Below are 17,505 nucleotides of genomic sequence, written 5' to 3'. Positions count from 1 at the left end.
CTCATAAGCCACCAGCGTGCCTGTAACAAATGTGGATAGAGCCTTCCCAAATCTTCGTTCGCGAAGCCTCGCCATGATGATAATATCTCATCTCAGTTAAATTCTGCTCTGTGTTTTTTTCCTTGGAAAGAAAAAAAATAACATAAGAGGTGCTGTTGCTCATGTGTGATACAGTGGTATAGTAAACACAAAAATAATTTAAAACAAAGACCACAGAATGGAAGGAGAGGGTTAAGAATAATGGTAGAAAAGAGAAGTAGTGTTCTGATAGTGCATCTCTAAGATATGTGTAAAACTGACACATGCAATGTGTGCCATGTGCTTCTCTCAGTATGAATGAAAATAATTGCATTAATTGTAAATGTAACCTGAAATCATGGGCTAGCTCTCACCATGTATTTATTAGTCTTTATTAGAGTTTGAGGACAGGGAAGGACTGCAGTCCTAAACTTGATTACTTTGCATTTCACTTATTATACTAATTAATACTATTACTAAGTGTAAAATCTTTATTTTACTAGGACGTTTTGGAATTTAATTCTCTGTTTGGAAGCTTGAGTCACAGCCATAAGAATTAAGTGTTAAAACAAACAAAAAAACCCCCAACCAATCAACCAACAAAACCCCAAAACCCAAAACACACAATTGCTTTAATTTAAATAGATGCAAACTTGCCTTTTTTTTCCAGGAAAAAAACCACTGTTGTCTATGACTTGGAACAGGTCAGTATATAAAACTTACTTAGCTAAATATTTTAGTGGTAGTTGAGTGAATGTATGCAGTTATGAAGAAAAGAAGAAAGAAACATTACCATCTTACATATCTTGAAATCAAGGGGAGTGAGGATAAGGAACATCACCAGTATACTGGTATGGATTCTTATTTCAGGATTTTTGATTTCCCTCTTAAATGTTTTTACATTTCAATAAGCTTATAGATTCTGTCATTTCACCTGCCTAGTAGATGAAGGGAGATTACTGATCTCTCCTCACTGGTACCCAGTACCAGGGCACGTGGGAATAGCTGAAAGCTGCATCCATCAGGGTGGGGTTAGATTTGACAGGAGGAAACGTATCTTTACCAAGAGGGTGGTCAAACTCTGTAAGAATCTTCTTTGAGAAGGGGTTGATGCCCCAAACTTGTCACTGTTTAAGAGGCATTTGTGTATTGCCCTTCATGCCATACTAAAACTTTTGGTCAGCCCTGGAGTGGTCATACAGTTGGACCAGGTGACTGTTTCTCTCCCTTCCAACTGAATACTCTATTCTATTCTGCACTCATGATGAGTCAAATAACAATAAGACTGTTATTTGGCTGAAATGCCAGCAGTTTTTTAGCTCCAAGAACGCTTTCAAAGACATGTAACACAAAGCTTATACATGGAAACAGGATTTTATTTTATTTTTCCAACTGTTTCAGGACAGATGCTCACAAACATTATTGCAATGTGCAGGTGTAGCCAGCAGCAGGTTAATGCAATCCTCAGTTTAGCTTGAAAAACCATCACGTAAAGTCTGGCAAAGGAAAGTCAGAGCCAGAACATTGCAAATCTCCTCCATCTTGTGGAGAGCCATATGCTAGTGGGACTGCATGGGGAAAACCAATTTCTGTCTCACTCACATGTCTCTTGTGGCAAAGAATTAATGGCACAGTTTATATTCAACACAGTTGCTATGAACTCCACCTCTCCAGGCAAGTTTGCCCATAGGGTTTCTGGCAAGATTGTGAATTATGGGCTGTTCATCTTCCTGGTAAGAGTCCTTCACCCAGACTCTGCAGAGAATGAACATGCCAGTCTGTAAACATCATTTCTTTATAGGACATACTTTTTTTTGACCGCACATCCTTCCTGAAGTTTGTCATATAGGATAACCCAAACAATGGGACTGCCTGGAGCCAGAAGAAGGGGTGCCAGGTGCACCCAGACTCCTTCAAATCAGAGGCAGACACTGGGTCAACCTAGAGATGATACAACAGTTCTGATAATACGTAACTCATGTTGAAAACAAAACAAAACAAAACAAAATTATCTATAAAATATTAACCTTTACGAGAAACAGGAAAGCAGATAACCCATGCAAAAGAAAGCTCTTTCTAGAAAAAAACCTCAAAAGTTTTAAGAATGTGATTTTCTCTCTTCATTTGCTAATGCTTTTTTTTCTGCATAAATTTGTATTTTGGCATTCAAAAATGCCAAACCCCAAAACCCTAGTGTATAATTATTTTTTCTATTTTTAAATTATTTTGTTTTTTAAAAAGAACAATAACCAGTGTCATGTATCACTTTGGATGCAAAAACTCAAGTAATATGCATGAATATAGGTGAAGCAGTCCCTGTTTCCTGAGGAGTGAGAATGAGGATCACTAACAGTCACACACAAAAGAGTTGTGTGGTATTTTCAAAAGTATGACACATCTCGATGACAAGCACGCTTTTTTTGCCTTCCTAAACTCTCTCCACCACTGAGTTTCTTGCCCAGGGATGCATGAAAAGCGCTCTCGTGCCTGCCTGGCGCTTGTGTTGCCCACATGGAGAGCTGAAAAGTGGCAGCTCCTGATGAGGCAGCAAGTCTGGAGCCCTTCCAAACACAGGCTGTTTTGCACAAGCAAGAACCTATGGAGAAATGAAGCCAAGGAAAGAGAAGAGCTTACTCCCACTACAAACTTGTAATGGGCAAGAGAGCCAGGGCATGGGTGGTGCCTTGGAAGTGCCAGGGAAATGTTGTTGCTGGTAATGCTGAGATGGGTATGGAAATGTCTGGCCAGGTGACTGACATTCCAAGGCAACTGTTGCTTTTTAATAGTCCCCAAGTGCCTGTAAGATAGCTGCCAGAAAGGACTGAAGATTTTGCTTTTTATATGCCCACTTGAAACCACCTGAGAATGTTGGTGTGATGAAATGACTGATTATGTCATTCAGGTACAAAGGAACTTTTTTTTTTTATTATTAATGAAAGAAACTATAGTAAACAATCCTCTAGCACACAGTTTGTGATTAATCAGTTTGCAGAACTGGTGGTATGAGTGCATAAAGGTGCCAGGCGATGTCTGTTCGGGTAAAGAATCTCAACATTTTGATGGCAGCTCAGTGTGATGAGACAAGCCCTGCCATATGTCCAAATGTGGATCTGATGGATCAGCAGGGCAGAGCAAGGCTGGAGACAAATTCCCTTGCTGTGAGTATCCCCCATCCAGAGGGCTTTAAGGCAAAAAACAGTCTGTACAGACTACATGGAATTTATAAACTGAATCTGAAGTTTTGAGTCACACTTCAAAACAAACTGGTAGCCAGTGCATTTTAAGACTATGCTTTTCTCTCTGCAGAGGGCCTCACAAGGCAAATGGATGCTGAACTAGCACATCCTGAAACAATTAGCTCTGGCTGTACTAATTGCATTTCCATACTGTGCTGTATCTAGCAACAATCCAAACTGGAAGTAACAACTTCCTATGTAATTGGCACTGAGTGCCACAGCAAAATAAAAAATTAGTCACGTATTTTAGCCAATGTAGATGGAAATTTTTTTGGAGGTGCACGTGTTACTTGGCTTTTTTCTTTTATTTTTATTTTTCATTATTGACATTGATGGCCTGATCTGATGTTTATATCTCATCACAGACGTTTTCCTATGACCTGCTGTTACACAGCAGGGCACCTTGATGGGAGGACTTCCAGTACAAAGCAAGTGTTGTTTATAGCACTCGAGTGCAGTGATTCTGCTCACACCCTCAGCCCAAAGGTCATGGTAGCACTCAAGACACCTGACCAAACACATACCACATATGTCTCTCCCCTCTACAGTTCTTTATCACCCATGTTTGAAGCAGCTGCTGTAGAAACATAGGAGGAAGATTTAAGGTTGTATTGTGCTCGGCCGTCCTTGTCTGGTGCTTTCAGTTGCCGTAAGGATGTTCTGTGTGACTTGACCTAGACCTTAACCATCCCTGGTTGGCTTGCCTCTTCCTCAGCTGTGATGTCTGTGCAGCTCCCTGAACCAACTTTAGTTTCCCCCTGTGGCCTTGTCTCCTCCCTGGTGTTTGCCTAGCGGTGTGTTACAGATCCCCTATTGTGCTGTGACTGACTGTGTTCTTACAGATTGAAGTTGAAACACTGTTGAAATGCAGGAGTGGGAAGGAATTTCTTTTTTGTGGTTTACTAAAAGACAATCCCCACAGGAGGAGGCAAAGTTTTGTTCTGAAATTTCAAAAAACTGTTCCCCCAGCGTTGCAAAAACTTGTCTGATGTGATTTGTACCACAGGATATATAGCTTAATCTTGTGAGCATTTTGCGGAAAATTAGATTTTCTGTGTGTTTCCACAAAACTTTTGTAACCTTCTTAGTCCACTCTTTCTAGAAGCTTTAATTGAAAAAAGGTTCTCATGGAGGATTTGAGGGAATAATACATCTAACTGCTCCAGTTTTATAAGAAATTTAACCTAAAAATTCTTTTTAAAAGCCTTGTAGTCAGGCTTAGGGTAATTGCATGACCTTTAACCACTGGTTACATACTTTTTTTCCCAGAGAGACGCTGTCTGGCAATCTAAGTTGTCATAGCAGCTGAATTTATAGTGTATGTGCTTTATAGAATGATTACTACAGTATTCAGGGGCTGGACTTCTAATCTTCTGGTTATGTCAGCTCTGGATGTGCTAGTAGCTAATACTGCCATTTTTCTGGAATTGTATGTAGATCTAAATCTGGACAGTGCTCCCTTATTTCCATCAGTCTAATTGAACATTAATTCTCTTGTTTCACAAATCCTCTGAGAGATGAAGGGAGAGTAGACATTATTTTAGGAACAATTTTTAGAGCCTACTCTCCTAATTCTTAGTCATGAGTTTAGCAAAAAGAGACCTTACAGAAAAGAAAATACGTATTAGAATTGCGAAGGTTTTGTGACTAATGTGTTTTGGTTTTGTTCGTTTAGAAGTCCTTTCTTTATGGATCAGCCTTCTAGTGATGGTGAAACTGGAAGAAGACCACTCTGAGCAAACCCAGGATGAATCGGGTGCCAGGTGACGCAGAAAATGCTCACAGTAGCAGTGTGGAATCTTGTCCTTCCCTGCGGGATGTCCACTCCATCAACCCAGCGCAGCTGATGGCAAGGATTGAGTCATATGAAGGCAGAGAGAAGAAAGGCATATCGGATGTCAGACGGACTTTCTGTTTGTTTGTTACATTTGATCTCTTATTCATAACCTTGCTGTGGATAATAGAATTAAATGTGAGTTGTCTTTTCAGTACCCTTTAGACTTTATTGAAGTATTTATTCACTTCAGAGGTGGTTAATAAGTTGCTTCTTTCTATCCAAATTATATGCTATTTGTATCTATTTGAATTTAAGCAGCTTACTACTTTTAAGCTTATCTACTCAACTGCATCTACTTTTATTCATTAGGAGATATGTTTATCTTCTTATCATGAAAGCGTTTCCGTAGTCTGTGAGCCATGCTGAAGAAACCACTGGAAATCCAGTTAACTCCTCAGGCATCAAATAAACAAAAATGTCGCTGTACATCTTGGAATTTGGCAAAAAGTGTGCATTTTAACAGTATTCAAGACTTTGCCTTCTAAGTAACTTTAAGTCAGTGATACTTGACTGAGGTGTCAGTCCCTGAAAAGACTTCCAATGGCAAAAAATTGTCTTTTGCTGTGATGTGTTTTCTTTGAGGCAAACTTAGTATGTTATACATTGTGTATGGCACGGTGTATTTAAGAAGCATAAACTCTCACAGTTTTAACTCCATGATTTGTAATTTGGCAAATGAGGCTCTTCTAAAATTTCCAGAAAGCAATAGGATAGATGATATGTTGTTTTTTTATAAGTACCATCCTAGTTCTTGAGCGGAATTTTAAGAAATAATCTAAAATTTGCATTTAAGAAAGGACATACTAGGGAGGAATCCCTTTTCTAGACAAGAAAGATCTTGAGTACATATTTTTGTCAGCATTTCTTTACAAGACAAATAACTTTGGTTATTGATTTGGCATGGAGCTGACTGTTCAATAGTTCATTCAAACAGTGAAAAATACTCATTTTGATTTTAATTTGAGAAATCGGGCTTTGCTTTCCTGAATGCTGTAATTTTAGGACTAGATTTCTGTTGTCTCTCTAGGTGGAAAGATTGTTGTACCTAGTGTGTAAAGTTACCTTGTCTTAGAAAAGCAGCATAGTGTTCTGATGCATTTCTTTTTTTAGGCCAGTATCATGATGTTAGAAGCTCACATGTGATATCTGGGATCTGACCTGTGGTTAGGAGTTTTGTTCTGTTTTTTTTCTAATTGTTTTATTCCTTGGGAAGTCAAATAGCAGTGTGTTAGGACTGTCTGTCACTGGTGCATAAGTAATGGGACTTCCGAATTGCTCCAAGGGTTCCTGTAAGTATTGTTTTCCCTTTTTTGCTATTTTCCAGTTTCTTTAGGAGTAGATTATTTTTAAATGCTGCAGGGAGTAGCACCGTGGCATTTTGAGCAAAACACAAGGCTTTCATAGTTCTCTGTTCATCCTTACATTAATATAGTGCTCACACAGCCATGCAGTGAACAGCTAGGAGGGGGAGAAGTTGATCTTCCTTATTTATGCTGGAAGCAGACAATCACACTTGATGCAGTAGAGTAACCAAGAGAAAGCTGTACTTAGAAAGTTATTTGTCAGGTAGTCATACAGGCGAGGGAGAGGAGAAGAAATAGAAGAAATTTGGAGTTGGAGTGAATAGTCTCAGGAAAACACTGTCCAGCAGTATAGTTGGGAAAGTGTGGAAGCGTCTAGACTGCATTGCTTTGAGATGGTGAACATATGTTGTTGGCCTGCTTTGGTACCTCCTTTCCTTAAAAAGATGACAGTAGTCAAACTCAAAGCCTTCTGTTGGTGTTGTTTTACATAACTATTTCATGCGGTGCTTAATTACAGAATTTCATACTAAAAACAATATGAGTTGGACACTGAGGTTTTTAATTTTCCACTAAGACAAATATTCCTCTTGTTCTCTGACTCAATACATCTTAAACTATTTTCTTCCTAAGCCTGTTTGAACAGTAAAGTGATGAATCCTTCTGCTAGAAAGAAAGATGGTGACTAAGGAAGATGTAATTTTGTATCTCTTCAGCAAATGAAAGAATTAAATTTGTGTGTTAGTTATTTGTGGGAGAATGGTCTAATAGTTGCAGCTTCTGTGTTTTTTATAGTGGGTCCTTTTGCTCAGCTCTTCTAAAACAAACTGAATGTGTGCTGATAAGGAAAAGATCTGAAGTATAAATTCAGTTACTGTTTTGTTTCCTATTTGCTAACATGTGACTAATGACATCTGGTTTTTGGGTGGCTTTTTGATCAGCTGTTTTGATCCTCCTTATAAGACATAAAATGCTTTGTGAATTCATGTAACAGACCTTACATTTAATCATTTCTTCTTCCCTCGACAATTTGTTTGCTTTTATTTTGGGCCAGTCTGAAATGTAACTTGCCTAGGCCAGACAATAATCCTAAATGTTTTCACTTTGAAAAGTGTATATAATCATGAAAAACAAATAACAGTAATCTTGAAATTAACATTCTTAGCATATAGGTCCTCTGTATTTAGTTTAAGGATGTTCTTGTACATCATCAGGGAACTATTAGTTTCACCCTTCATATTTGTGTGTATTTTGTTTTCAGTAACTTCTGTTCTAAAGCTGTATGCGGTGTTGTTTCTTTGTAGGTAAAAGGAGGCATTGAGACTACCTTAGAGAAAGAAGTCCTACATTATGACTACTCTTCTTCATATTTTGATATATTTGTAAGTGTTCTTCCAAAAAGAAAAAAGAGCAGCAAAACTGTAGTTTCTCTGTTCCTCCTTCCACAGATGTTTCCTACTTTGAGTCCTGTGAAAAGGCTGATCTTTTCTTGATAATTTAGATCAGAAAGACTTGTGCAAAGTTTCACCCATCTAGGGTTTGCCCAGTCCTGCTCTGGAAGCAGGCTCATGGAGCCTGTGGATGGAGAAGCTTAGAGACACTGAAACTGCATCTTCAACTTTGGGGGGAATGGAAAAGCAGATGAAAAACTCAGTGAAGAATGTGAGACTGGTGTAACATAAAGGCAGTTCATTAAGAGGACAAGACCTGTAGTCCTCCAGCTATAAAATCATTTTGTTTAAACCAATGTTTTTGTCCTTCCACAGGCATAAGTTGGTTGCAGTCAGGAGACACTTGTTCACAGGTTGGCCATCATGGCTCAGGTTTTTTCAGATTTCTGTGTTTTAACTCAAACACTAAGAACAGATTACATTCTACTGTATTAGGAAATTCCTGTCTTTCAGCAGCGCTGTAGCTTTGCAGTTGCAATGCATTTTGCACTGCATGGCCCAAATAAAAGGCGTTTCTTTATGGTTTTCCTAAAAGGCCCCATGTTTTTGCAAGATCGTTAGTTGTGCCAGAACTTGTTTGCCTGGCAGACATGACTTGGTTTGCCATCAGTCATTATGTATTAATGCTTATATGCAGAATCTCTCTTTGAAATTGGTGTAAAAACCCATCCTTGCTTCTGCATCAGACCATTTGCTCTGTCAAATGGACTTAGGTACTGGATACAAAAATTTCATAAATTAGCAAACTATGATACTTCTCCCTTTCTCACTGTTTTGCTGGCAGGTTCTCCACAATATACCGTACTGCAGAAGGCAAAAAATGTTACCTTAAATATTGATGCTCTGGAAATTATTTTGTCCCGTAGTTGAAACAAGGATTAAGAACATGTAATGCAAAATAATAGATTTTTATTCCCTGTGAAGGGACTAGATCATTTGAATTCTGCAAAATGATTTGTGGGCTTATACAGGATTTCCTCTGTTTCCACTACACATTACATAAGATTAAATGGGTTCATTGTACTTCTAGCCATAGTACATTTTTAAGCATTTGTTTCACATTTTTTAGATTCTGAACACATCTGTAAAACAAGCTGGAGACAATCTAATACGCAAGAATAAACAAGGAAATTGGAGGTTAGGGTCCCTGATCAGAAATCTCATCTGTCTGCTATTGATTTAATTTTCTGGCCTAGAAATACCATAACTTACCTTTCTTTACTGCAAAATAGTCAGAATGACTTGATAGTGCAGGCATTTCCATAGAGAATAATGGATTTTTGCAATGTTAATATTTAAAAAAATACTAGAAGTAGAGTAAGTAGAAAATTGTTTTTAAAAATTCTTCTAATTTTCTAGTTGCATTTGTGAAGTCTTTACAGTTTTTAACAATATTCTTGTGCAGTAGCACACCACTAAGATCATTGAGATGCACAGTGATGCTCAAGGTATTTTGCTGGAGTAACTGCATCTAGATTTAACTGCTTAGATTCCAGTCAGGTAAAATGATCGTGAACATACTTTGTGTAGTTTTCTTATGTTTCTAACTTATTTGTGGAATTGCCCGTGCTTGCATATCTGAGCCTGTGTAGGCATGTGAGTGTTGTAATTTGCTTTACAAATGGGAAATTATGTTTTATTTCTAAAAGAGAAATAAGCACACATTCAAATTTGTTTCTTGATAACAGAACTTATATTGTCCTGTTTTAAGTTGTGTTGTAAGCAGTCAGTATATTCAGTGAGATGAGAAATCTCGTGGTTCTTCTGTGTTCTGAATTAACCAACAAATATTTTTTTCCTTTCTCTATAGCTGCTGGCAGTCTTTCGATTTAAGGTGTTAATACTTGCATATGCAATGTGCAGACTGCGCCATTGGTGGGCAATAGCTGTGAGTAGTAGCCAAGCATAATGGACTTTTTACTAGAATGGATCAGACAAAATCTTAGTTGCCGCTTAACACTCGTATGTGAAGAATCCTCTTGATGCTATATATAAAAATTCATTGTACAGTAACACATTAAAAACTTCTTTTCTGGAAGATTTTCAGCCTAGAGGCAAGAATTTAATAGTACAGTGCGTGTGGTTCTTATTAGGTATCATGTTAATACAAATTGAAGACTTATTTTTAATCCAGTATGGATGCCTAGTCATAACTGCTTGTTACCTCTGACTTGTTAATTAATGTTGGAAATATATTTGCATTTGAAATAGTGAACCGTATTCAGAAACAAGAATTGGCATTATTGTACCAGAGATCCAGCTTCCATTAACTCCCACATTCTTAGTTTTTGAAGTTTTTGGTGCCACACATTGAGCACTAGTACCTGTATTGCTTCATGCTGCAATATAAAATGTTGAATATGCATCCCTTCTTAAAAAGGAACCTCTTGAGAACTGTAGGCAATCACAGTGGTTTGGAGCCAATATCTTTAGTGCAGCTGTACTGTGTTGATAAGAAGGCAAAACTTGGTGACAGATTCATACTTCCACCAGTCAGTACAATTACAGATTGTAATACAACAGGCATACTGCTGGCTTAGTACTTTGTGGATCAGTAGATCAGTACTTTTTTCTTCCCTTGCACTGTGTTAGGTGCATGTAGAATATGTTCACGTATAACTTTCTCCAGGTGAGTAGCATGCAGTTTGTTTTGTAGTCTGAGGCTACATGCCATGATTTTTATAAGTTGTATTGCTAGCATGGCACAAACACATACATAATGGTAGCTGCTGCTCTGACTGTCCTTATATTTAATGCATATCTTAAAAATCCTTGCTCTTGGTTGCGTAGCTTTGGAGTATTTTTTTAATCCTCTAAGTTGATGCCTTTGTTTGTGAGAGTAAACCCATCATGGTAGTAAGCAATTAGATATATAAAGCTCCACTGAAGGTTTTGCAGAAGCCTTTGATCTTAACATCCTACCTGTGATTGCCAGAAGCTAACTGGCTAGTTAGGTTCTGCTATTTAAAGAATTGCTGGACCCAAATGCACTAGTAGAGATAGAAGCCTTGCTTAAGTGAACAATACTTGTCCACTGCTTTTTGGGGATTTTTTTAGATGTTTTATGCAGCCTGCCATTTTTTAGAGAGTATCAAGTCTCCAGAGAGATAAATTTTTCACAGTATCAGTGTGTGAATAAAAACATTTATTCAAATTTACTCCTGTGAAGATGTTTTGTTCTTTGAAATGGATCTTTTGATTTGGATAGTATTGAAAAGTGTTTGAAACAGTTGCTGTTTTCTTTTTTCCCAAGTTCATAAGTAGTTTGGGGTTTTTTTAAGGGACTTGTGAATAGAGAAGTGCATCTGCATTGCACAGTAAGATCACAATTTATGTAATTGAGTCAGTAGAGATGCTACACAAATGTTATCTGCTGTGTGGAAATCAATGTTTGGAGGTGTTTGTATTAAAAGTTTATTAAAGAGGTTATTTTAATAACACTTTAAGTTAGTTGTATCATGCTTGTTACATTTTATTAATCTATGTGATCTTGCTGTTGTTAATAAATATTTAAAGTTGCAAATAATGCATAATGGCAGAAATGAGAAAGTAAATCCATTTATTAGTTTAACTGTTCTGTCTCTTTCAGTTTACAACAGCAGTGACCAGTGCCTTTTTATTAGCAAAAGTAATTATTTCACAGGTATATATTCTAATAAAATGTTTGTTTCACTTTGTTGTTTTCTTAAAAGCAAAATTCTTCAGAATAATTTTTGTAATGTTTTGTTTCCACCCAGCTGTTCTCACAGGGTGCTTTTGGCTATGTGCTGCCCATCATATCCTTCATACTTGCCTGGATTGAAACTTGGTTCTTGGACTTTAAAGTGTTACCACAAGAAGCTGAAGAAGAAAACAGTAAGCTCTTGATATTTCCCCTCAATTGCTGCAGTTGGCAGTGTTTGATCCCCTGTTAGCTGGCATAATATTGCTTCTTTCAGCATCTCAAAATTTGAAGAGCTGTGGGAAAAATTAAATCATATGGCATGATTTTTCTTTTTTGGGAAAGGAACATATGCCTTCAAAGAAGTGAGGTTTTAATTGATTTAGGGAGGCAAAGTTAAAAGTTACAAGGGCCAGATCAACCATTTCATTCAAGCCGTTAGGAATGCATATCATTTTGTATCCTTAAGATACAAAACTTTAACTGACTTGGGCTTGTAAAACTTTATTTTTTGGGTAATGCATAGATTAAGTGTCTGGTTCCTCTTTTAGACACAATGAGTAATTCAATGTCACTAACTCTTCTTTTGAGGTAGAAAAGGAAAGGCAAACAAGTGTTGTAGAGAGTCTTCTTCATGCACAAGCAGAATGAGACCAGAGCAAGTATGAATTTCAGCCACTTCAAGATGAGGCAGCAGGTCATCTGATGCTCGATGTATTCAACTAAATGGAGGAAACCATTGTTTTAGTTGAAAGAGAATATTGGTTAAGTGGTGAGGAAAAGAAAGCATACAGGTTCTTTGTGATTTTTCAAAAGCAGGAGAGTAATTATACAGCCAGCCTGTTGTTTATGCATCATTACCTGAAATACAGGCTGAAACTCTGTTGGAAGGGCATGTTTATCTGTTAGGTATACTTTACATAGGCATGGATGCCTCCATGTTTTTTGTGCTCTGAATGCAATCTTTCTACTTTGATCCCTTCCCTCTTCTGTCTCACCACTCTAAGAAGGTGGTTGAGAACAGTGGATTTTGCCTAGAGAAAGAAAAATTGAGGGTAACTTTTTTGTCTTTTGAGGAGGTGAGAAAATACAGCTGCATCAGACCATTATCTAATTAGATAAGAAATCTATCAAGTTCAAAGACTTTTGCATTTTTTCATATTGAATTTTTATAGGCAAGGAAAGTATTCCATGCATACACATGTAAATACTTCATGAAGGTTGCAGAAATTAAGTATGTTGAGACAGATAGGTGAAAGCAAACCATTAATGAGAAGTCATAGTGGCAAGTGAGAAAACATTTAGTTGGTTATGTGTGGCACTTCACTGATCATTGAAAATATACTCCAGATTTTTCGTTCGCCAGTGAATATTGATGAATTTACATACGGCATCCTAATCATGCAATTGCACGTAGTAGAAGGAAGGATTCCTTAATTCATGTGTACAGTATCTCTGTTTTGCTAGTGCATGTCACCTTAGCTGCCTAAAGTTAAATAGAAGACATAAATGTTAAATTAACTGTTGACACTTTTTAAAAATATATTTATCTAAAGAAGTAACTAGTTAAGAATGCCAATATATAATACATTAGTCTTCAAGATTCTTCATTAATATTTGATTTTTAAGATGCTTTGTATTAGCACTGAGGAATTATTTTTGGAATTTTTTCCTTTTAGGATTTTTGATAGCACAGGATGCTTCTGAACGAGCAGCTCTTCTTCACCCAGGAGTCCTCTCTGACGGGCAGTTCTATTCTCCCCCTGAATCTGTAGCAGGTAGTTATGTTCACATAGTGAATGATTTTTCATATTCACTTTGAAGTCCTGCATGTTCCACCTCCTTCAAGAGGGTAAGGGGGGAAGGGTGAGGGGGAAAAAACATGTTTTTATTTTTAAATGAAAAGTGTACTTTACCATCCTAAAATGCAAGATTCTTTTTTATTCAGTATATTCTTTTTATACAGCAATTCAGTTTAGTTACTACCTATCAGACGGGTTACAATACACGTAGTTAGTGTATTGTACGTCACGTTCTGACTAAAAACAAGATAAATCTGAAAGAAAATGGCACTGCAACTGAAAGGAGGCAGTTATGGATTGCTTCTGCCATCGATGATCCTTACAAGTCCCTTTCAATTTGAGATATTCTGTGACTCTGTGATCTCTTTTCTGCTTGCAATAGCATTTATGCAGCCGTGCACTATTTAATCCAGCCTAAACTTGGAGCTTTACGGTATCTTAGAATAGACAATGAACCTGAAACTGCTATAAAGCAAGCTGAAGTTTCAATCAGAGGCTTTTTCTGTTCTCATAACAAAAAGAAAAAGCCCCCTCTGTGTAAAAAAGCTTAGCTGTGCAGGTATATTAAACTGGTGGCTACTGTTAAGTACATCTCGACTCTGCGTATCATATGCTTTGCTCTAGTTGAGGTGTGAGCTGAGTAAGTCAAAAATAAATGTAAATACCACAAGATTTCAGAATGTGTTTGCAAGCATTTCAAGGAAATGAATAATTTCTTCGTAGGTTGACTGTATTTCAGTTACCTGAGAATGCACTGTGAACCCCCAAATCCTATGTCAGTCTTTTTGTCTTAAAAATATAAATCTCTTCTGTAAAGCTATGCTGTATTATGCAATATAATTAAAATAATATCTGCTAATTGCTACAGATAAGTTTGCCTATCTTGCATTATATAGTTATACACGGTGATATCTTTCATTTTAATGTCTGTCTCTATGGTTTCTCTGTGCTGAGCATTTTGGCTTAATGAATGACTTCGAGCTCCATCTAGGGGTGACAAAGCATTAATGTCGAGTATAACTAATAATTCAAAGTCAAAATGGATTTTAGTTAAAACTGTGAGTTTATCTTGAGGAATAATGGTTGGAAGAATTGTACTGGATTCAGCCTGGGGGTTTTTCTTGGCAACAGAATATACAGTGTGAGAGGAAATATAAGTGGAGCTAACATGTTTTTTTTAGATATTTTGGCTGGGTCAGTGTTGCAAGTGCAGTGAGGTATCATGTCTCAGCATGCATGTGTTGACTATAGGTGTATGATTGTTCCCTTCATTTCAGCTTATCAAATGGGATTCAGTAACAGCTCAGGTTCCTTCTAGTCTGCCCTGACTGCTTTGTTTAAGAACTCTTTGTGGGTATGAGGATTAAAAGAAACAGTCATATGGATATGTTTGAACTAAACACACACACTGGTAGTCACGAAGTAAAACTGCTAGATAATATACAGCAAAAATAGTTCAAAATGAAAATATTTTCTTCAAAAATCTGCATTTTTTTCTGAGAAGACAAACTATGGATTCGTGTAAGAGAGCAATTTTTGGTTAGTTACTCTTACATATTGATTTGAAAATATTTAGGAAGAAACTCTGTGATCATGCAGAGGGGAATAAACCCCTCTGCTGACATGGCAACGTTTTTTAAAACAGACTTTTGGTTTTTTGAGGATATTTATCTTTCTTGAAGGCACACATGTCCGGGGCTATACCCCAGGCCCACTTCTTTATATGGATTGATCCTTCATCTTCAACATCAGACTTGGTTACCAAGTAACCAAGTTCTGGAGGTAGCAAGTGGAAAATCAGCCTGGAAAGAGTAAATTTATTCAGTTTCTGTATAATTTGAGCTTCAAAACAAAAGGCAGATATGCTATTACAAAAAATGAAAAAACTTCAGAGTAACTTTTCCAGAAAAAAATGCTTAACCCCTTTGTCTGTCCCCTTCCTTTGTGAGAGGGAATGTGCATACATAGTTCAGCTTTAAATTCAGGCCAAAAGCCCAAGTAAGTCTACAGGCATTTTACCAAACACCGTTCTTTACTCACCTTGTTGGATGTTTTCCTTTGGGAGTCTCATTTAAACTGCCCAAGACACGTGTGGTGAAAGGCATGTGCTGATAATTTCCTCAGCTGTCCCTGACAAGGGCTGATTGCTGCAAGGGCTGACTGCCACCTCAGATGTGGGCACAGACATCTGTGGCTTGGGCTGGAAGTCCAGGAAATGGGGGTCAGTGCTGTTCACCCTGCTTGCTTCTTGTCTTCTTGCTCTCCCTGAAAGTGGCTGATCCATCAAGCCACCTCCCTGCAAAGCAGTGCCTCCAGCACGAACTGGCTCTGGGCAGGTAGCCCTGTGACTAGCTACAGTTTCTCTTTGATGCCTTCCAGGGCTTTGTCAAAGCAGAGAGCTGAGAGTGGGCAGGGCATGAGGAAAAGAGAACTGGGCAGGGAGAGGCAGAGGGAGCTGGTTTCCGGCTTAGAGTGAGACAGACAATCTCTTGCCAAAACACTAGATTATAGAATTTATTAATTTGTAGAAGCAGTATTTCTGGCTGCTTTGAAAGTGTCTTCTGAAGTTGTCTTCCAAGGGGCAGGGTGTAACAAGTGGGAAAATCTGCTTGTCAGTGAGTAAATGTGAAGTTGATTGTCCTGAGTATGTTGTCATGAAAATTTGAAGTCTAACTGAATCCGTTGACAGAAGGATCCCAGTGCTGGGGTTTGGGTTTGTTAACTGTGACAAAAAAACCCACAAACAACTTTCAGTGTGAAACATTTGAAAATATAAGAAATCTGAAAGAAAAAGTAAATATTTTTATGGGAAATAGTTGCTTTGAATTGCCTTTTGATAAGCCAGTACTGGTGGTGGTCTGATTTTTTCTTTTTCCCTTCATCTTTTTTTTTTTCTCTTCTCTCAGCTGATCTAATAGCATTTTTGTCTTCCTTTTCAGGATCTGATGAAGACTCAGAAGAAAAGCAAGACAGTGAAAAACCAATTGTATAGCAAATATGAGAAAGCAGGTAAGCTCCTTTGCATAGGACCTGGATATTCCTAAAAATATGTTTTTCTTCTTAGTTCCTTCCCAAATAATTTGAATGGTGGTCAAACTCTTAGGAGTTCATCTTTTTTGAACTCACTTTATCTCTCTTAGCAGTTTCAAGCAGGAAATCTTGCCAGGCTCTTGAAAGCCTGGAGGTGGGGTCCTTAGCATTTGTTCGTTGGCTGTCCTGGAAAGGACAGTGGTGGACCGGATGTGTAAAAACTCCTTTCTTTGCTAGGTGGCAGAGATACTTCTTTGGAGATGGCAGTGCAAGAGTACTAGGAAGAGATTTTCTTTGGTTTAGGTCTAGGGCAAGTAAAGATTTCATGGGCGAAACTACTTTGGTATTTCTCCTCTTCAGTCTGTTTACTACAAGTGGGTTACGTTTGGACCAGCTGCATCTTAAGATTTTTGTAGTGTACTTTGTTTAAATATGAGAGATTATTTCCTTATTTTGGAAATTACTTAATTTACTTCTGGAATTATCTTGCCCCATGCTTTCTCTTCACCACCCACAGCAAAGCTCCAGCTATGGGAGATATTAAACATCCTTGAAGCTGAAGCTTCTGATTTGAAGGTCTCATCTGGAAGAGTGGATGACCTTTTCACCATCTGTGTTTACAATGTCTGTTTTCTTTACTCCCATCTTCATTCATCCTGACTTGTGTAATCTGTTGCAGAAAGAAAATCTTGGAAGGAAGTTGTTGGGGTTTGGAAACTGGCAACAGAGTCTGTGGCTGACTTGCTGGTGGAGCTGCTGACAGGAGAATTTACTCCTTAGAAAGTAAAGGGAATGGTTCCCATGTACTGTAATACCTCATGAAGATGTACCTTGTTGACATATGTATATTAGGTTGCCTCCCAGGTGGTATGAAAGTATTCGTCCACAATGTATTTTATTATTCCATGATTCCTGAAGTTGATCTTCTAATGACTAGGTAATTACTGGAAAGTGTTGTCTTGTGTACCTAATCAAGAGACTGGTAATATAATGAAGTAAAACTCCTCTGTGGTGGAAGTATATTTAATAATTGTTGGGGCTCACTAGATAAAATTATTTTATGTTATTGCAATTTGTCATTAGTTTTATGTTTACTTTTTTTTAATTCCATGCATTTTCTTTTTTTTTAATGGATATGTTCACTTTCTAAAATAAAATGTTAAAACATG

General features: G+C 37.6%; 1 protein-coding gene across 5 annotated transcripts in view; it reads left to right on the top strand.

The window, feature by feature from the left end:
* The window catches only part of STARD3NL (STARD3 N-terminal like), a 24,384-nt gene extending 6,879 nt beyond the window's left edge, over nt 1–17,505 (top strand). For 3 of the 5 annotated variants that reach the window (XM_017821971.1, XM_017821991.1, XM_017821980.1), the window contains exons 2-9: nt 4,930–5,226; nt 7,697–7,774; nt 9,654–9,731; nt 11,433–11,486; nt 11,581–11,698; nt 13,184–13,282; nt 16,246–16,315; nt 17,016–17,505. In XM_017821971.1, the coding sequence (XP_017677460.1) occupies nt 5,002–5,226; nt 7,697–7,774; nt 9,654–9,731; nt 11,433–11,486; nt 11,581–11,698; nt 13,184–13,282; nt 16,246–16,298 (705 nt within the window). In that variant the 5' untranslated portion in view covers nt 4,930–5,001 and the 3' untranslated portion in view covers nt 16,299–16,315; nt 17,016–17,505. The remainder of the gene's footprint in view (nt 1–4,929; nt 5,227–7,696; nt 7,775–9,653; nt 9,732–11,432; nt 11,487–11,580; nt 11,699–13,183; nt 13,283–16,245; nt 16,316–17,015) is intronic. The other 2 variants (XM_017822001.1, XM_017822011.1) reach the window with 2 other exon arrangements.

This window comes from Lepidothrix coronata, unplaced genomic scaffold (assembly GCF_001604755.1).
Source record: "Lepidothrix coronata isolate B3197 unplaced genomic scaffold, Lepidothrix_coronata-1.0 Scaffold3, whole genome shotgun sequence".
Classification (NCBI taxonomy): Eukaryota; Metazoa; Chordata; class Aves; order Passeriformes; family Pipridae; genus Lepidothrix; species Lepidothrix coronata.
This window is presented reverse-complemented; position numbering and strand designations above follow the sequence as displayed.